The sequence below is a fragment of the Myxine glutinosa genome, chromosome 5 (genome assembly GCF_964187855.1).
Source record: "Myxine glutinosa chromosome 5, kmMyxGlut1.1, whole genome shotgun sequence".
In the NCBI taxonomy this organism is placed as follows: domain Eukaryota; kingdom Metazoa; phylum Chordata; class Myxini; order Myxiniformes; family Myxinidae; genus Myxine; species Myxine glutinosa.
In genome coordinates, this window is record NC_136265.1 from 159,149,708 (window position 1) to 159,170,441 (window position 20,734).

Genomic DNA, 20,734 nt, shown 5'->3' on the forward strand with positions numbered 1-20,734 from the left:
GGGGTGGGGTAAGGGGACTCCACCAATGTTGAATTGTGGAATGTCAAAAATTCCAACGGTAAAACACATGAAAGACAAGAACAGCACTTAGTAGAATGCGTACCTCCACCAGGCTAAAACAGTTTACGTTTTGTATCCCACAGATAGGCCGGATCTGGATTCGGACCTGAACCAAAATCTAATTGGCGCTTGTTCTCGTCACCTAACCAACTCATCCACTAAGTTTGGTCATAATCAGTCCACAACTTGGAGATATTATGCCATATATCATTATTCGCTCCATCACTCAATGGTGAATAATCACTTTAAAAAATCCGAGTATCTGGATCCGGATCTTCACCAAAATATAATCAAGTGTCGTCACACACCGAACCTGTCTGCAAAATTTCGTCCGAATCGGTCCATAACTATTTGAGATATCCTCCCCACAGACAGACAAGGGTGAAAATATAACCTCCATCCACTTTCGGTGGTGGATGTAGCAAACAAAGCACCACATCAAGCCGTTGAGACGTTTTATTTTGTCCGTACAAAGCATTATATAATAACAGGTTTAGCGTGAAATGTGCATCATTTTTGGGGACGTATACGTTTTTCCACCACAATCGGAACAGGATCTCAGGAAAAACCAACTGCACCACCAGCATACAGAACAAGAATCCACTTTGCCGCAATCAGAGTTCAGTCGACCACAACTCCGCCACCGGCCGCCTCCAACGAAGCCTTCAGTTTATCTGCTTCTTCCTTCACCACGTTTGCTTTTATCTCCTGCGGTAGTGATTCGACGAGCTTCTTCGCCTAAGGACAAAACGAACAGGCTCGACTTTTATTTCTGCTATTTGACATGACTCAATCATCGGCCTTCTAAAAACACCATAATGACGTATGCACGGAAACGGAAAATGAAAATGCTGCAATATGTGCACACAAATCAATCACAAATTAATCCATTCAATGCGCGAATTAAAGCCAGGTTTAAATTACAACCGCACACAATGGTATTCTTGTTTCAAAAAGCAATATTGGGCCCATTGAAAGGGCCTGATAGCTTTGGGATTTTAGATGCTCTCAGGTACACTCTGATCATCTGCTGACCACATTGGCTACTTGTTGGGAGGGATGGGGGGGGGGGGGGGGAAACCTTGTTTCAATTGTAAAATATATTTTATTTGTATTTTCATTATTAATTTTAACGCGATTAAGATAGAACCTGTAGCTTTGTCAACTTAAAGTGACACTACTTGCTCAACAATCCTTTTGTAATTTACTCCGAAACAAATCATGTCTATTGTTGTAATTAAATTGTGGTATCTGAATTTGTTCAGGAACTCCAAGGATGGATTGGTCATGAATATTCATGAGAAGTAGAACTTATGTGGCAATCAGGAACAGTTCCCCCTTCATCCTGTGTATGCTCGTGAATATACGGCAAGCAGTTCCAGTTACACTTTCCATGTGTATGTAAATATATATATATATATATTTTTACACACAAGCGAAGAAACAGTTCCGAGCCTCCTCCCAAGCCTGAAGTTTGATTTGTTCTTAAACACCATGATGGCACAGGGCATGGCAGTGCAAGGGACAGGATTTTTTATTTTATTTTGAACAGTAATGAGTACAACAACGAGTTATCAAGTCATTCCATCAGGCACTTCATGTGTACTCAAAGGTGGGTGACATGAAAGGCAGCTAACTAAACGAGGCAATTTCCTAAACTATAATTTTTTTCTTTAAAGAGACACAGACACACACACACACACACACACACACACACACACACGCACACACACACACACACACACACACACACACACACACACACACACACACACACACACACACACACACACACACACACGAAAGTATTCACACCCTTTCACTTTTTTCACATTTTGTTGTGTTAAAGCCTGAAATTCAAAATGGATTAAAGTGAGTTTTTTTTTGGGCACTGATCTTCACATAATACCCCATAATATGAAAGTGGAATTTCTTTTTTGAATTTTTTTACAAATAAACTAAAAATGAAAAGCTGATATGACTAGAGTCAAATAAGTATTCAACCCCTTTACGATGACACACTTAGTTGAGCTCAGGTGCATCAAATTTCCTTTGATCATCCTTCAGATATCTCTACAACTTGATTGGAGTCCACCCATCAAGTGACCAAGAACCCAATGCAGGCGACCAACAACCCAATGCAGGTGACCAATAACCCAATGCAGGCGACCAGGAACCCAATGCAGGCGACCAGGAACCCAATGCAGGCGACCAGGAACCCAATGCAGGCGACCAGGAACCCAATGCAGGCGACCAGGAACCCAATGCAGGCGACCAGGAACCCAATGCAGGCGACCAGGAACCCAATGCAGGCGACCAATAACCCAATGCAGGCGACCAAGAACCCAATGCAGGCGACCAGGAACCCAATGCAGGCGACCAGGAACCCAATGCAGGCGACCAAGAACCCAATGCAGGCGACCAAGAACCCAATGCAGGCGACCAATAACCCAATGCAGGCGACCAAGAACCCAATGCAGGCGACCAGGAACCCAATGCAGGCGACCAGGAACCCAATGCAGGCGACCAGGAACCCAATGCAGGCGACCAGGAACCCAATGCAGGCGACCAGGAACCCAATGCAGGCGACCAGGAACCCAATGCAGGCGACCAGGAACCCAATGCAGGCGACCAGGAACCCAATGCAGGCGACCAGGAACCCAATGCAGGCGACCAGGAACCCAATGCAGGCGACCAGGAACCCAATGCAGGCGACCAAGAACCCAATGCAGGCGACCAAGAACCCAATGCAGGCGACCAAGAACCCAATGCAGGCGACCAAGAACCCAATGCAGGCGACCAAGAACCCAATGCAGGCGACCAAGAACCCAATGCAGGCGACCAAGAACCCAATGCAGGCGACCAAGAACCCAATGCAGGCGACCAAGAACCCAATGCAGGTGATAAATAACCCAATGGAAGTGACCAAGAACCCAATGCAGGCGACCAAGAACCCAATGCAGGCGACCAAGAACCCAATGCAGGCGACCAAGAACCCAATGCAGGCGACCAAGAACCCAATGCAGGCGACCAAGAACCCAATGCAGGCGACCAAGAACCCAATGCAGGCGATCAATAACCCAATGGAAGTGACCAAGAACCCAATGCAGGCGACCAAGAACCCAATGCAGGCGACCAGGAACCCAATGCAGGTGATAAATAACCCAATGCAGGCGATCAATAACCCAATGGAAGTGACCAAGAACCCAATGACCATTCTGAGAGAACTACAGAGTTCCTTGGCTGAGATGGGAGAACCTGCTGGAAGGACAACAGTCTCTGCAGAATGAAATGAATGAATGATCGTTTTAAGGCCATTTTCCCTGCTGGAGCGGGGGTTAGCCTTGCGGGCCCCATGACAATCATGGTTCCCCGTTTGAGGCAATGTTTTTTTTTATGGCCAGATGCCCTTCCCGATGCCAACCCTTGGTCACGCTCTTACGATGCGCAGGGATACGGTGTACCTATTCTAAACCGGGGTACACACCCGGATCATTCATCCCAGCAAGCTGGTACTCAATTTGCCGACCTCGGAAGGATGACAGGCTGAGTCAACCCCCCTGGCGTTAATTCAGCGATCGACCGGGATTCGAACCCAGGATCCTAGGATCCCAAGCCGGCACCCTAACCGCTAAGCCAACACCAGCACGTCACAAATCTAGGCTTAATGGAAGAGTGGCCAGATGGAAGCCACTACTGAGAAAAAGGCACATGACAGCACGCATGGAGTTTGCAAAAAGGCACGTGAAAGACACAGCATGAGGTAAAAATATTCTATGGTCTGATAAGACGTAAATTGAACTATTTGGCCTGAATGCAAAGCGTATGGTGGAAACTGAGCACAACTCATCATCCATCTAACACTGGGGTGGGGAACCTCCGGCCTCCGGGCCGTATACGGCCCGCGAGACCGTTTGATCCGGCCCGCGAGGCAATTCATCTATCTATAAAAAAAAAAAAAATTTTTTTTTTTGTATACAAGATCGAGGCTCGTGAAAGAGCGAACATTAATCACACAGAAAGACAAACCGACACATAAAACATATAACATCGGGAGCAGGAGACAAGATGGGGAGAGAGGGGTAAGGACACAAACACAACAGTTGAGAGCAGGGACCGAGAGACATGGAGACATGGAGAGATCTGTGACAGGGAAAGGGCGTTGGGGGGGGGGGGGGGGCATGGGAAGGGGGGGCATGGGAAGGGGGGTGGGAGAGGTATAAAACATATGGACACTGCCAGGACTTCCAGGAAAGAAGTTGGAATTTCAAACAAGGTGGATCTGGGGTGAATTAGCGGGGGTAGAAAAGATCAAGGTTTTGGATGGGGGAAGATAAGAGATGGTGGTGAACAGCTGTTTTAAAGACCTGGAGGGAGGAGTGGGATTGAAGGGAGTGAGGGAGTTTGTTCCAGAGGCGGGGGAAAAGAGGAATGAAAGAGTGAAGGTGAGCAGACAGCCGAGATTTCGGCAGTTTAACCATCAGAGGGTTGCTGGCAGATCTTGTGCGACCTGTAGGAATATTTGGGGGACAGAGCACAGAGAGAGCTGGGGGTGCAAGGCCGGAGATGAGTCGGAAGAAGACAGAAAGACCACCTACCTGCCTGCGGTGAGTGAGTGAAAGGCCCTCAGAGATAGCTTCATCGCGGGAGATTCCAATAATTCTGAAAGCTTTGGTTTCAACAGCGTGAAGCCGAGCTAGGTGTGAGGCAGGAGCACCGGCCCATAGGGGAGAACAGTATTCCATTGAGCTGCGGATGAAAGCCTTGTATGTGGTGAGGAGCTCAGGTGTGCCGAGGAAGGACTTCGCACGACGGAGGATGCCCAGTCGGCGACTGGCTTTGGAGGCCAGCTTGGAAATGTGGTTTTCCCAAGAAAGATCATGGCAGATAGTGAGACCCAAAAGCTTGAGCGACAGAACTTCTTGGAGAGGATTGTTGAGAAAGTAGATGGGAGGGTTGTCCAGTCGATCTTTTCGGAGAGACATAGTAAGAGTGTGAGATTTGTCCTCCCTTTGCTCGAGTTCTACAAACTGTATGTACGTGCTGAGGATTTTCCCATTCTGAGAAGACATGCACTGAAGTTTGCATCACTGTTTGGGACGACCTACAGCTGTGAGCAGTTCTTTTCAAAACTGATTCTTGCAAAGACTCGGTTTCGCTCAAGACTGACTGACCCAAACCTGCAAAACCAGCTGCAAGTAGCATCATCATCACTACCACCTGACACCAAACGCCTCGCCAAAGAGAAACAGTTCCAGCCATCGCATTAGGTGAGTCCGATATATGTATTCAATAATTTAGCATGGCCCTCGAAGGATGTTCTAAAAATCGAAATGGCCCTCGACAGGAAAAAGGTTCCCCACCCCTGATCTAACACAATCCCTACCATGAAGCATGGTGCCAACATCATGCAAAGGACATACTTTTCAGGGGCAGGGCCTGGTAGACTTGTAAGGATAGAGGGAACAATGAATGGAGCCAAATACAGGCAAATCCTTGAGGAGAACCTGCTTCAGAGTGCAAAAGACTTTAAACTGTGGTGAACATTTATGTTCCAACAGGACAATGACCCCAGGCATACAGCCAAAGCAACACTGGAATGGCTTCAGAACAAGAACATGACAGTCCTTGAGTGGCCCCAGCCAAAGCCAAGACTTGAATCTCATTGAGAATCTGTGGAAAGACTTGAAGATTGCTGTTCACCGATGTTCCCCATCAAACTTGACAGAGCATGATCAAGTCTGCAAGGAAGAACGGGAGAAACTTCCAAAATCCAGATGTGCAAAGCTGATCCAGACATACCCAAGACGAATCAACGCTGTAATCGCTGCCAAAGGCGCTTCCACGAAGTATTGACTCAGGGAGTTGAATACTTACTGTATGTAAATTAGATATTTCGGTATTCCATTTTCAATAGGTTTATAAAAATTTCTAAAAATAAATAAATTCCACTTTTTTTTCCTTTTTTTTTGTATACAGAATCGAGGCTCGTGAAAGAGCCAACATTTATCACACAAACAAATCAAACAGACAAACAAAATATATAAAAAGAGGGAGCGGTAGACAAGATGGGGAGAGAAGGGAAAGCACACAAACACAACATTTGAGAGCAGGGACATCGGGAGATGTGTGGGAGGGAGAGGGCTTGGGGGGAGGAGGCGTGGGAAGGGGGGGGGGGGGGGTGGGGGGGGGGGTTGAAGTATAAAACACAAGGACACCAAGGACTTCTAGGAGAGAAGTTGGTATTTCAAAAAAGAATATACGACAGAATACAGTACTTCAGGGGAAAGTTTAAACATTTTAAAATTGAGCAGTGAAAACTATCTGGGGAAATGGAAAATGGAAATGGGGGTGAAACACGTGATCGAAGAACAAACGAACAAATAAGAACAACGAATAAACGAATAAGAACAGTGAATAAGAACAGAGAAGGGGGAAAAAAAAAATTTGGGTTGAGATTTTAAACAAGGAAGTATCGGGTGAAAGATGGACAAAAACAGAGAACGAAAGTAATTGCAGCACAATTGACGGACCGCTGGGAGAAAAACAAAGCCTCAAGGTAGGACACGGTAGCCTACTAGGCCTCAAAAGACACGACACGAATTAACCGACAATTTTGCATACAGGTATGAAAAATTAACACCGAGAAACTTACTAAGGACACACTATAGGTACACACACCGAACGATAAATACAGTTTCGACAAAAACACAATTGTGAAAAATTACTTAGCTTCGAAAAGACGTGACCTCGCCGACAAAGATCTGACATTTTGACATTATGGGGTATTATGTGTAGATCAGCGACAAAAAATTCAGTTTAATCCATTTTAATTTCAAGCTGTAACCCAACAAAATGTGGAAAAAGTCAAGGGGTGTGAATGCGTTCTGAAGGCACTATTTTACTGTATAAAGTTAGATATGTATGACGTGCTGAAGTATAGACAGCATAGACCATCAATTATGTGGTTCCCAATTGGCGGTCTACGGTCATTTATTGCTGACCTTTGCCAGTCCCTGTTAAGAAAAAAACATTAAGAACCACTCCTGTAGAGTACTGAATGAGATATAACTTGAAGTATACTCCAACTTTAGATAAATTACACAGCATGCACATTGATGCAACGTCATGCCTAAGAAGCACAAGAATGATGCTTACGCTGATGATGAAACCATTGAATAAGATTACATACTCTCTTTTAGTATTTACACAGATATTTTGATTTACTTGTATCCCTTTTTAATCCACAATATTGCCTGTAGTATATCAAGTGTGAAAGAGCAAGCTTTACTGCATCCAAAGCCCTTTTTGGGGGATGTATGGATGTGCTGTATACTGTTTATACTTATATCCATACAAACGATCTTTCCATGATCCGAACTATGTGACTCGAGCCGGTAAAAGAAGACGTCATAAGTAACGTGACACACAGGTAATTGCACGCACTTACACAGGTAACACACTCCTGTGTTTATTAAGCACTAGGGCATGCCCGTACTATATATAAGCTAGGACGTGCCCGTACGTGGGTGCCCGTTCCTTGCCAAAAAAAAAAAAAAAAAAAAAAAAATTTGTGTAGGGGTGTGTGTGTGTGTAAACATCCTAGGGCGTGCCCGTACGTGGGTGCAAAAAAACATGCGTGCAAACAACAACAAAAAAAAACTTTGAAACCACGTGGCAGTAACGACCACAGAACCCCCCCCCCCTCTATTTACATGAATGGTTTGGTCCATTCGCAACGACCACAGAACCCCCCCCCTCTATTTACATGCAATGGTTTGGTCCATTCGCAACGCCAAAGCGAACGGCGAACGGCTAAATCGCCATAGCTCGGTAAGTACTTGTCCGATTAATTTCAAACCTTGAAAAGGCACATCCTCGGGTCCCCAGCAATATACCTGGCAAGTTTAAAGTATATCGGACCCGTGGTTGTCGAGAAACAGCGGTCACAGACAAACATACAAACACACATACACACATACACACAGAGATTAATGGAATTATAGATAGATTACAATGTTTAAAGATGAGCAGACAATGTATTCTCTACTCATAAAACATGTGTACTTGTATATACCTTGCCCACCTGTTCATGTGCACTCTGATGTCAATACAAAAGTGTGTGTGTGTGTGTGTGTGTGTGTGTGTTTGTTTTCACTTCTATGTACTCCTGAACCACTGGACAGAATGAGTTGAAATGGAATTGAGGTACTCCTACCCACCCCACCCCATTCCTGGTGTCCATGCCACGGCATGCTTTTCTGTCGTACTCCCCCTCACACCCTGGGGAACACAGGGAAGTGCCAGTAGTAAGGGCATTTTATGAGATATTTCACAAATCTGTTAACTAAATTGTTACCAAAAAATTTCTTCACCAATATGTTTGTAAAGGTGTGTAATAACATGTGTTAAAATGTTGAAGGTCAACTCCCATGGGAAACCCAGAAAAAAAGCTGTTGAATTCGGGTACCGAAAAATTATTTTCGAGAATTTATATTTTTTTTAATCGGCCCTTAAGTAACTTATGAGGGGTCAAATAAGGGTTTTTCATGATTGAGTTGATTGTTAACATTTATATTTCACCACAGACACTGCTTTGTGGAAAAATAATTTCTAAATATATCTCATTTTCTACTTTGCAGGACATGGAGTCTAGCAATATGGATGAAGACGTTACTCCACCTGTGCTCAATTGCTTCATCTGTGCACGCTCGGATACACCAGCTGAAAGGCTCATACAGGCAACTCCAAAGGGATACTCAACTTTATTGAAACAAGCAGAACTGTCGAAAATGTTACTGTTGTGGAACGTATGAAGGAGGCTCAAAAGGAAGGAAAACTGAGGTACCACCAGAAGTGTAAAAATGATCTGTACAACAACTTTGTTGCAACCACCAAGAAGTCAACTCAAGCATCAAAGGCAGAGAAAGAGTCATCAAAGTTGAAGAGAAGACGCACTACTTGTGAGTTCAGTTCATCAACTGGCTGCAGTTCTAGAAGATCACAGTCAGTTGACCTCCTGTATAAGGATGTATGCATTCTTTGCAACCAACCAGCCCAGCTCTACAAAAATAATCCAGCACAAGCTAGAAAGAAATAGAGTGCCAGATAATTTGACTGCAGATGCACTGAAGGCAAGCTTGCTGAAGACAGCACGGAGTCGCGGGGATGACTGGGGGCACTGAAGTCACTGGACGCCTGGAAGGGATCAACGACTTGGTAGCAGAAGAAACACTGTACCATTTGCGATGCAAACCAACACCAAAGATGGTGTTGAGGTCATTAGGGTCTCCTTCAATAACTGGGAGGAACTCGATCTGTGTGCTCTGCTTTGCATCATTAGCATGGATTCTCTTCATCCAGCCATTCCAGTTGGAGTGTGGGAACTCAGGATCGTTGGCTTTGATCACCCACCCCGCTGCCCAGAGTGTGTCACCTGGAGTGAGGAGTGGCTGATCATGAGCCAGGGAGGAGGAAAGCTCAGCGAGGGGGAGAAACATGATCGCGTTCGTTCCTATCTGTTTCCTGTTCGTAAATGGAATAATCTTTACTTCAGTTCCTCTCAGGATCTTAGCTTTGTCGAGTGCCTTCAACTTCACCCGGGGGAAAGCTGCTGTTGTCTGTGGATCTGGCAAAGGTGGTGCCGGAGAGGTGACTTCGATCCAACCCATTGAGTGAAAGGGAGTGTTTCCGTGAATAGAGACAATGTTTAAATCTATATTGTCTCCAACAAACTGAGTGACTGCATTGTTTGTTTCCCCAACCTCCATAAAGACCACCTGATCATTACTTGCCAATTCACTTTCACTGGCTGGCACTTTGGCTGTCATCACTGATTGATCCTCAAGCGCAGCATCAACCGCAACCTCATCATTGATCTGTTCATCGGTTTCCTCCACAATGGTGTCAAGAGTGCCAGAAGTATCTGGAACATCATCTCCACTCCTACTATTAAGGAAGCAGTATTTGTAGTTTTGTGTCTCCGTGTAAGACTCAGTGTATCCCAGCCGGTGGAACTTGTTGAGCATCCATTTTGACCCAAATCTATGATCAAGTTGTATGGCAAGCCCCATTTGGTGTGGCAATACTCCAGACCGAGGTCGACGGGCCTTAATAAAATTCTGCCCCCAAACGGCAACTCTTTCGTCTGTCTTGACAATCGGTCTCAAGAACATCTGAAGGCTTGCAGGAACAAGTGTCAGCTGACTATCGATGTCAGTCATACTGTGTGTGGTGGGGTATGACTTTGGACCTAAATCAATCAAGGCAATATCATTGGATATGAACTTGAGTGCCGTCTTTATGATCTGAGTCTTCTCATCTCCATGGTGAAGATTAGCATGATGCTCTCGCAGAATATTGTCGGTGCCATCTTTGAGACAGAGTACATCTGCCCTTCTTTCCTGTGTTGTGAAATACAAGGTGTCTTCGTATTTCTCTAGAAGTTTTATCTTTAGCCAATGCTTTGAATAAGAAAGGCTCTTCTCTGGTGACTGATCAAACTCCTGCAGCTTTTCATGGACTTGGTCCATGTTCATTACCCCATGCTCTAATTCTGAGTCTAACCATTCGCAGAATTCAATAAAAACTGCCTCTCGCTCCTCATCAATACTCCTCTGTCCTCTCTTCCTTTTTCCTTCCTCATCAGTCTTGGACAAACTGTCACCTCTCGCAAACATAAGTTTGCATCGCAAATGGTACAGTGTTTCTTCTGCTACCAAGTCGTTGATCCCTTCCAGGCGTCCAGTGACTTCAGTGCCCCAGTCATCCCCGCGACTCCGTGCTGTCTTCAGCAAGCTTGCCTTCAGTGTATCTGCAGTCAAATTATCTGGCATTCTGTATTTCTTTCTAGCTTGTGCTGGATTATTTTTGTAGAGCTGGGCTGATTGGTTGCAAAGAATGCATACATCCTTATACAGGAGGTCAACTGACTGTGATCTTCTAGAACTGCAGCCAGTTGATGAACTGAACTCACAAGTAGTGCGTCTTCTCTTCAACTTTGATGACTCTTTCTCTGCCTTTGATGCTTGAGCTGACTTCTTGGTGGTTGCAACAAAGTTGTTGTACAGATCATTTTTACACTTCTGGTGGTACCTCAGTTTTCCTTCCTTTTGAGCCTCCTTCATACGTTCCACAACAGTAACATTTTCGACAGTTTCTGCTTGTTTCAATAAAGTTGAGTATCCCTTTGGAGTTGCCTGTATGAGCCTTTCAGCTGGTGTATCCGAGCGTGCACAGATGAAGCAATTGAGCACAGGTGGAGTAACGTCTTCATCCATATTGCTAGACTCCATGTCCTGCAAAGTAGAAAATGAGATATATTTAGAAATTATTTTTCCACAAAGGAGTGTCTGTGGTGAAATATAAATGTTAACAATCAACTCAGAATCATGAAAAACCCTTATTTGACCCCTCATAAGTTACTTAAGGGCCGATTTAAAAAAATAAAAATTCTCGAAAATAATTTTTCGGTACCCGAATTCAACAGCTTTTTTTCTGGGTTTCCCACGGGAGTTGACCTTCAACATTTTAACACATGTTATTACACACCTTTACAAACATATTGGTGAAGAAATTTTTTGGTAACAATTTAGTTAACAGATTTTCATATGTTTCCCTTACTACAGCTCCGGAAGTCTTGCTGGTGGGCGGATCTTTCTGTGTGGCTGCTCCTAATTGGCGATGAGCAAGGCAATGAATGCACCATTGGTCCGCACTGCTTGGCAGCCTACGGTGCCGTTTACTGCAGAATTGGTGTCACCTGATTGGGTCTCAATGCCGTCGCTATGCATGGGGATGTGTGATTGGTTGGCAGCCAGCAAGCACAAACGTCAGAGCCTTGAGGTCGAAAAGAACAAACAAATAGGCAGGCAATGGATCTATCATTACTGCTGTAGAGGTCTACCCATACATTCTGCCTGAACCTTCTGTCTGCCCAATCTGGTATTTCCTCTGTCTGCCTCTCTTATCTCACCTAGTTCAGAGTGAATGCTGGTTGTGTGCATGGGCCGTTCATGAGATTAGTTTCTCTGTCTGTTAAATATTGTAAATACCCCGCGCATACAAAGCGAAAAGCACGGTAAAGCAATTGGTTCTTGTCTGTCTGTCTGTATCTGTCTGTAAACGTAAGATTATGATTGAGGGACAACTTATTTAAATGGAATGTTATATTTATTCAAACCCAGGCTAGACAGCTTAGAGGTGAGTGTGCGTACCTCGAGGCCATCATGTCAGCCGAGGTCACACCTTAACGCACTGTTAATAAACAAACTGTGATTCAATGTCAGATTTATTCGCTTAAAATTTATCTCGTTTGGTATCATGCATTTCCTCTGGTCGAATGTTGAGCTTTGCCTGTATGCGGAGCTTTTCAAAAGCAGCGCCAGAAGCGCCTGCTGGAAACGGAAGACAACCAAACGTACAAACGCATGGACAAAAAAACAAAAAACAACAACAGGCATTCTAAGGCCATTTTCCCTGCTAGACTCGGGGTTTAACCTTGCGGGCCCCATGACAATCTTCATGCATGCATGGGCAGACACCACATTTTGCATATAAAAGGAGGCAACAGGCATGATTGACACAAATGCTTTACTAGCGTCTGTTAAGCGGTGGATGGTTTCATGTGACGTTAGCTCCTACACTACAATTCAATGTTCTCTCCTCCTACATCTCTCCTCCTACTACATCCATTACGCGCATCCCTTGTTTGTCCGTCTCCGTTTATTTTCTCCCTCGGCCCTGCTGTTGGCATTTCCCCATTCTCTTTCTGCTGTTCCTTTTGTTATGTTGTATCCTGATCCATCCTGTGTTCTAGCTCTTCCACGAGCCTTAACTATGTATACAAAAAAATGAAAGAAAAAGTAACCAAGTTTGCAGTACACTCACCAACCGGTATGGATCGATCGAGTAAATAACCTCAGGGTTTTGTGTCAGTCTGTTATTTTTGATCATATCAATGATATAAAATACTGCCCCTCTCTCCAATCCTTCCGAATTTCCTCTCATGCCCAATAGTTATCCACCACAAGATCTCACCTGTACGAGGTTGATGCCAGGGATGCAAGCTTTCACCTCCTTAATGAGCTTGACCTTATCGCTACCTTTAATCTCCGTGAGCCGCACCGTAAAATGAGTTTTCTCCAACTTCAATGGAACATCGTCGTCTTCAACCTGAAGACAACATAAGACGCCCTCAGGAGTACATCACGTACAAGTTTTTGTTTCCTCTGCCCCGAACACAATTCCATTAAAATTCCCTTTTTTCACTCCATATAATGGCACATTTATAGCTGGAAGTGGTACTGGAAGTTAGACGATGCAGAAAAACACAGCACAACATTTCACCTCCTTCCACTCCATGCCCACTCTCCTCACCCACAACTCACCGCCTCGGCAGCTGCTTGGGCAGGTTGAGTTGATGCTCCCGCCATCTGTAGCATTCCCAAATCTGGAATGTTCAGCATTTTCTGTTGCAATCAAACACAAATGAAGTGTCAAGCCCTGAAGAAGAATTCCTACAACAATAATAAGTTATACGGTGACACGAATCTCATAAAAATCACAACTTTGTACACTACTTTACTTAATTTCATTATCATTGTCACTTTTCTTCCCGTGTGTTGTTATTCCACAAGTCTCGGACCAGGTGAAGGTGTCGTCAAGATCCACGTCCTGTCAAAGCCATCGATGCTGCAGAAGCAATCTCAAGGAAAGGATTACACTGGGTAGTTTGCCATTTCATTCCCAAGTGGTATTCAGAGCAGGGATGAAGAGTTTGTTCAGGAGGCCGGCACACAATTGCCGACCATTTTCAAAAGGTAGCGCGGGATGTTTAACGTCCAGCAGCAATCAATGATGGCAGACGGAACACCCGACTTCACTTTCCATCCAAAGACCAACACTTGGAGACACAATTCCCTGAGTGCAAGGTCATCATTGGCTCTGGAACTGAAACCACACTAGGTGTCTCAAAGTTGAACTTATGGAGACTGGTAGCGTCCTGCAGAGGCAGACCGGTCAAGCACAAGATCTTACCGGCTTGTTCTTGCCCCTCAAGTTTTGTGAACTTGCCAACCCATCCCTCAAGTTTCGTCCAAATCCGTCCACAGCTTTTAAAAATATCATGTTATATATCGCTTTTCACCCAATCTCTCAATGGTGAATAATCAGGTAAGAAAACTAGAACGGCACTCAGTAGAGATCATACCTCCACCTGGTTGGCCATTTCACTCAATGGTGAAGAATCACTCAAAACAATTTTACTAGTTGGATCCGGATCTGGATCTTCACCAAAATTGAATAAATTCTTCCTTATCACATACACTACCTCTCTGCCAAATTTCGTCTGAATCCATCCAGAACTTTTTGAGATATTTTGTTCACAAACCGACAAACGGACAGACAGTAGTCTAGTAGGAAGACTAGGTCCCCCTGCACCCCCCGGAGATATACTTCTAATCAGTGTTTCTAGATTGGAAAAAATGTGTAGAAAATGACTAGCTATGGCCCCAAGCTGAAAAAATATCCCACATACCATTTTTATGCAAATTACTGCTGCCATTATCAAAAAAACGATTTTTGACATATCTCAGCCAATATTGCAGATAATTGAAAAATGAAGGTGTCTAGACCCATGTTTTGAAGGGCATAGATCATGATAGAACTATTCATAACATGATTACATGTGTCTATGGTATACTAGTATGCATATTAATGCTGTAATTACAAAATAATCAGTTTTACAAATGATAAGGATACGTTAATACTGCAGATAACTTAACATGGTACATAAGGGGTCTAAACCCAGGTATTTTCAAGGTTAAATGTCAACAAGATGCTCCTGAGTCTTGCATAGGGGCGGGACATTGGCAGTAACATTGGTACCACTCAACTTTTCTTCCCACCATTGACTTTGTATTGCGAGAGATTTTCACTTGCTTATTTAAAGGTTTCTCACCCAGCCCACGTAAAATCTACCAACTCCTGCTGTTAACTCCCAAACATATTTTTTAATGTTATCCAATCACAGTGCAGAAATGACAGACTAGAGATCCAAATTAGTGCTGCTATAGCTGCCATTTTACATTTCCATCCATGTAACATGCGCGCTCGCGCGCTCGTATCAATTGGTAATGTCGCGCGCTCGTATCAATTGGTAACGTTGATGTTATTGAATACCTCAGTTGAAAGTTCAGTCTTCCATTCCATCTGTGTGTTGTTCTTGGTATTCATCCTCCAATCTAGCCAGGTAAGATGCTAACTATAATGTTACTCACACTCTTGACTTCAGTTTCTGCATGAAATCATAAACAGGCAGAATAACAGCTGAGCCAGCTAGCACCATGTTAGCTAACGTTAAAGCTAGCCTCATCTATGTACAGTATGTTCCTAATGTCGGTGTAACTTAAACTTTTGTTAATGCCAAACATGAGACATATCTGTTGACTTCTGTATATGAATTGAACCAGAAAGAGGCACGACAGCTGAGCTAGCTACAGTAACTTAGCACAATGTTTCATTGGCCTAGATAGCTAACGTTAGTGTGGAAGAATTTAGATGTTTTAGCTATTAGCACTTTTGATGCCACTAAACATGGTTTAGTCAGCTAAAAAGTACCCTAGTGTAGAACATGACTCAGAACCTCTGTTACCTCACTGAAAACTCAGAGCCTCCTTTCACAGGCACTTTTAACATCATTCGTGATTTCTTATTTGTCATTTAACAGTGATGGTAGACATCGACAGCAAGCATGCCCAAAAGAAAACGGAGTGTAGAACCTGCAGCCCAAAGCTCTCCTCCTACATGCATCCTTCATGTACCATCCATGTCTGATCATGGGGATTTCACGCCCCTCCGTAAAATTAAAGGATCTGCTTCAGAAAAACTGCAACTGCTTCAAAAGATCCGGGATAGACGTCTCAACCAACCGCATGACTCCCCATGTCGTATGCAATCAGTATGTGATCAGATCCCGGCAACTCTTCCTGATGACCTAGAAAGAGTAGGATATCACAGCAAGTGTTATAAGCACTTTGTCCGCCACTTTCATCGTCTGGGAGATGATACAGAACCAGGGCCATCAACCTCATCATGGCATCACTCTCCTCGTAAACCAGGAGGTTCTGCTGAACCCATCTTCCCGCCAGAGTGTATATTTTGTGAGAAAGTTGAGACCAAAGATGCTCATCGCAATACTGAGAGGCCTACAACCTTCCCATCCTTTAAAAACAAAGAAAATGCATGGGAGCAAATCGAAACACGGGCTGAGAAAATGGGTCTCTATCGACTCCATCGAAAGGTGAAAAACAAAGACCTCTTTGCATGTGAGGCCAAACACCATCCGTCATGTTTTAAAGCTTTCCGCACAGCATTCTACAACTATGAGCGTGCGATTCACAGAGCCGAAGCACCAAAGGAGCAGGCTTGCATGTCAGCCGCCCATGAAAAGGCATTCAACTCAGTACTGGAACACATTCAAACCCAGGTCATCCAGCAGAATAAAGTTCTACAGCTTTCTTCCTTGCGCTTGCTCTATGTCGAGGAACTGAAACTGAATGGATATGAGAACTCAAATTATCGGTCAGAGAAACTACTGAAACGCCTACAGAATGACCCAATCAAGGAGCATATCCACTTCACGAAGGTTGATCATGACAAATGTGATGTCATTTCTTTCTGGCTTGTGCACAGCTCAAACATAACAGTTTCCAATGCTCTCGCACGAGCATTCACACTCGGAAGCACAAACAAGAACCAAAATGTTGCCCTCCAACTTCGCCAGGGTATTCTACAGGCTTTCAGAGAGTGTAAAGACCAACCATGGCCACCAACAGCTGAAGACATGGAGCTCAATCCTGAAGACATCCTACCTCCAGACCTTGTCCGCTTTCTCAGCGTGCTAATGACTGGCAAGGAGGGCATCGAGACAGAAAAGGTGAAGCGTCTGGTCTTCTCCATTGGACAAGATCTGTGCCGTGCAGTGTCAGATGGAAAATGGAAGTTACCAAAGCACATTCTCCTCTGTGTGACTGTAAGGCACCTGTTCCGAAGCAAACAGCTCACCACAATACTACACAGGCTTGGACACTCTGAGAGCTACGATTTCGCCTTGGAGTTGGAAACTGCTCTCGCCAAGGTCCTGGATGAAGTCTCAACTTATCGTACACCACAAATTGTGACAGGAGAGGGCAACCTTGTATTCCACTGTGAGTGGGACAACTTGAATAAAACCACTACCAGTGTGCACGGCAGCAACATTGTAAACAGTGCTGGAGGAATCATGGTGCAGGAGGTCAAGCCCGGGTTCGAGAGCAGCAAGGACCGAATGCTACCTACCATCAATAGGTCACAACAGCGTAGCCTGAAGGTCGACACACCAAAAACTCTCCCACCCTTGCACTTTACTCGCGTTGGCCCGAAGTTCCCTGAAGGCTCATCATTCACACCGCCAGCAGAGAATGACACAGTCTATGCCACTACGATGCAAGAGTACTACATCTGGCATCTGGCTGGACCAGCAACCAGGAAGCCATATGACTTCAAAATGTTCCTTGCAAATGACGACAACAAAAAGCAGATGTGCCAGCTTCTTCTGAAAGTGTGGAGTGGACAAGAGGCAGCTACCAGGCTGGAGAGAACAGAGATGGCTGTGCTGATCGTGGAGGGGAAGGCCCACCAACTTGCCTCAACGAATGGCAAGGTAAAATTGAAAGCCCTTCGTGAATGGCGATTCAATTTGTAATTTTTCCTGAAAAAAAGGTGATTACCTGTGATGTTTGTCTAGATCTGAAACTGGCAGTGACTGGTGATTGAAATGCGGTGCCTTTTTGTGTTTCAGGTCGAGGTACGTGAACTCCCCACGATCTACAGCAACCAGGAAGAGACTGATACCAGGGTGGTTCTGTACCTCCATCATGCTGCTACCATCGGATACAAGAACGCTGTAGTCAGAACACCGGACACAGACATCCTCCTGATCCTGCTCCACCATGCCCACAACATCAAGCTGACGGTGTACCTGGATACAGGGTCAGGGAAGCATCGCCAACTTGTCAACGTCTCTGAGCTGGCAGAATCCCTGGGAGAGGACTACTGTGCCACTCTCCTGGGGTACTATGTGTTCAGCGGAGAAGACTGCACCAGTGCCTTCAAAGGGAAGGGAAAAGTCGGGCCCTTGAAAAAGCTGGAGAAGAATCCCAGGTTTCACAGGGCATTCGGTGAACTGGGTGACAACTGGGATGCCAACCCTGAGGTGGAGAGGCAGTTAGAAAAATTCACCTGTGTGATGTACGGCCAGAGTCGCGAGTCATCAGTGGACATTGTCCGTGCCAAGCTGCTACGAAAAATGGTGGGAGAGGACAAGACCCTCACATCCAAGTCCAAGGTTGATCTGGCTCGCCTTCCTCCATGCCAGTCTGCCCTGAAGCCGCACATCCAGCGTGTGAACCACCGCGTAGCATTGTACAAAAGAGCCGATCAACCTATCATCGAAAAGCCAAAACCTTATGAGGAGCAAGGATGGATAAGGACTGATGAAGGACTGTTGAAACCAATGTGGTCCAGTGGTCCCATCCTACCAACCTCACTGGTGGATCTTCTGAACACAGGAGAGCACGAAGAGGAGGAGGAAGAGGAAGGAGAAGAAGAGTTTGACTCTGACGATTTCGATGAAAATGATGATGACTGACTCAGTGTAGAATCACTAATGCTAATGATGTTTATCTAAAACAAGCAAGAGAAGAGTGGTCACATTGAGTGCTAGGACTATTTTGACAGTTGTAATATTTAGAAAAATAAAACTTTGTGTTAACGTCTGTGTAGACGGACCTTAATATGAGTCTATTATTTCGTAAAACTGTGATTATTTTGTAAATAAAGCACTAATTAGCATACTAGTATACCATAGACACATGTAATCATGTTATGAATAGTTCTATCATGATCTATGCCCTTCAAAACATGGGTCTAGACACCTTCATTTTTCAATTATCTGCAATATTGGCTGAGATATGTCAAAAATCGTTTTTTTGATAATGGCAGCAGTAATTTGCATAAAAATGGTATGTGGGACATTGGGGCCATAGCTAGTCATTTTCTACACATTTTTTCCAATCTAGAAACACTGATTAGAAGTATATCTCCGGGGGGTGCAGGGGGACCTAGTCTTCCTACTAGACTACAGGGGTGAAAACACAATCTCAATCCACCTTTGGTGGCGAAGGTAATTAAATAACTCTCCTTTCCGAATCCATTTTCAGATCTTCACCAAAATTTAATATTCAGATCTTCACACCTATTTAATAATAATATTCAGATCTTCACACCTATTTAAGCATCCATCCGAAGGAAGCAACTTTAACGAAGCACATGCACTAACTTCCCCAACTAATAGCTCGACTCACAAACATCAAAATCAAATATCAAAGTGTGATCCACCGCCCCGGACTAATCAGCACACTGGACACACCCTCAAGAGCTCGTTGAGGTCCGCAACCTCCAGCAACGTCAAAGACGCGACTTCATCCGCCAGGCGGTGTATCCTCGCCGAGTAGTGCTTGGGTGCTCCGTCCAGCGGCGGACTGTCCAGTGCAGTAACACCAAGGCATCGCCGGCAGAGCTGCGAAGGTCGGAGGGTCGAGTTTCTGGTGAGAGGGAAATCACATTCTATGTCGGGGATATCACTCAGGGGCACACGACCACCTCAGTGGGACTGGAACCTTTCCCGCGTCATCACTCGGCTCACCTGACAACGCATCCCGCCAAGCGCACGAGGAACCTCACGCTAGCCATGCCTAACGGCGCCAGGTTCACACCGGAAGGCCCAGACCAACAACCAGAGATCTCAAGAATCAAACAACTTCGTCACTCATAAACTGTTTTAAAATACATTGAGATCCGTGTCATCCCTCGTTTAAAAATTTTTACCTTGCATTTGCGCTGGGAGGAAGTTTGGTTTGACGAAGAAGAGGAGCATAAGGAGGAAATACAGCCAAGCTTGATCTACACTCCTGGGTGGTTTGTAAAATTACAAGACGTTACGGTTTTATCATATTTGAAATAAAACATGACGGTTTTACCGGAGAAGGGATGTATTTGAACTCCAAAAAAAAAAAAAAAGAGGACATTCGGAGAGTGGGTGTATCTCTATCACTATCATTATCACATCAGAATCGACCAAATCACGTTCTATTAATGTTTATATATACTGTACACATGTCGTATGTATAAACAAGAACAAGTGTTATAGCATCAAAAATCAATATTATGATGAATTTTGTTTAATAAAAAATTCACAAGCAAGAGCCAAGTTTTATGGGGCGCAAAATCGTATACCCCCATATAGAGTGCGACCGGCTACACCGCAGCAATCGAAATTGATTATATCCATGGTTTTATGCAATAAATTGATAGCGCAGGGTGAACAAAAACCTTTTAAAGGCAACAAGTTGATATAAACACGCTTTGAAACAACAATAAAGCACACAAATAATAATCATTGCAATCATGTTATTAAAGCGCGGCGTTACGCGCGCTGCTTGCGAGCAAGGAGGAAGCGGACAAGCGGTAACTTATAAGCGTCTTTATTTCAGGAGCTCACTGTAACACTGGCGCGCTCCGGGCTGCGCGCCCGGTGTATATCATGAGGCCACGCCTACCCCTCGGGTGTGGCCAC

The 20,734-nt window shown here is 44.6% G+C and overlaps 2 protein-coding genes across 2 annotated transcripts; one reads left to right on the forward strand and one right to left on the reverse strand.

Annotated features, from left to right (window-relative positions):
• Nucleotides 1–501: 501 nt before the first annotated feature.
• Nucleotides 502–19,934, reverse strand: MRPL12 (mitochondrial ribosomal protein L12). Its single transcript, XM_068115843.2, has 5 exons — nt 19,805–19,934; nt 19,529–19,703; nt 13,449–13,529; nt 13,099–13,233; nt 502–798 (listed from the first exon to the last, which is right to left on the reverse strand). The coding sequence occupies exons 1-5, from the start codon at nt 19,849–19,851 to the stop codon at nt 682–684; spliced, it is 555 nt and encodes a 184-aa protein (XP_067971944.1). The 5' UTR covers nt 19,852–19,934; the 3' UTR covers nt 502–681.
• LOC144892404 (uncharacterized) lies at nt 15,675–18,875 on the forward strand. Its single transcript, XM_078778943.1, has 2 exons — nt 15,675–17,761; nt 17,900–18,875. The coding sequence occupies exons 1-2, from the start codon at nt 15,812–15,814 to the stop codon at nt 18,746–18,748; spliced, it is 2,799 nt and encodes a 932-aa protein (XP_078635069.1). The 5' UTR covers nt 15,675–15,811; the 3' UTR covers nt 18,749–18,875.
• Nucleotides 19,935–20,734: the final 800 nt, after the last annotated feature.

What these genes read in the sequence shown, in the direction of transcription:
- LOC144892404 (XM_078778943.1), top strand. Translation starts at nt 15,812, where the DNA reads ATGCCCAAAAGAAAACGGAGTGTAGAACCTGCAGCCCAAAGCTCTCCT. An exon ending in TTGCCTCAACGAATGGCAAG is followed by an intron (nt 17,762 to 17,899) that starts GTAAAATTGAAA and finishes TTTGTGTTTCAG; the next exon opens with GTCGAGGTACGTGAACTCCC.
- MRPL12 (XM_068115843.2), bottom strand. Translation starts at nt 19,851, where the DNA reads ATGGCTAGCGTGAGGTTCCTCGTGCGCTTGGCGGGATGCGTTGTCAG. An exon ending in TTGGCGGGATGCGTTGTCAG is followed by an intron (nt 19,704 to 19,804) that starts GTGAGCCGAGTG and finishes CCCTCTCACCAG; the next exon opens with AAACTCGACCCTCCGACCTT. An exon ending in CCCAAGCAGCTGCCGAGGCG is followed by an intron (nt 13,234 to 13,448) that starts GTGAGTTGTGGG and finishes TGTTGTCTTCAG; the next exon opens with GTTGAAGACGACGATGTTCC.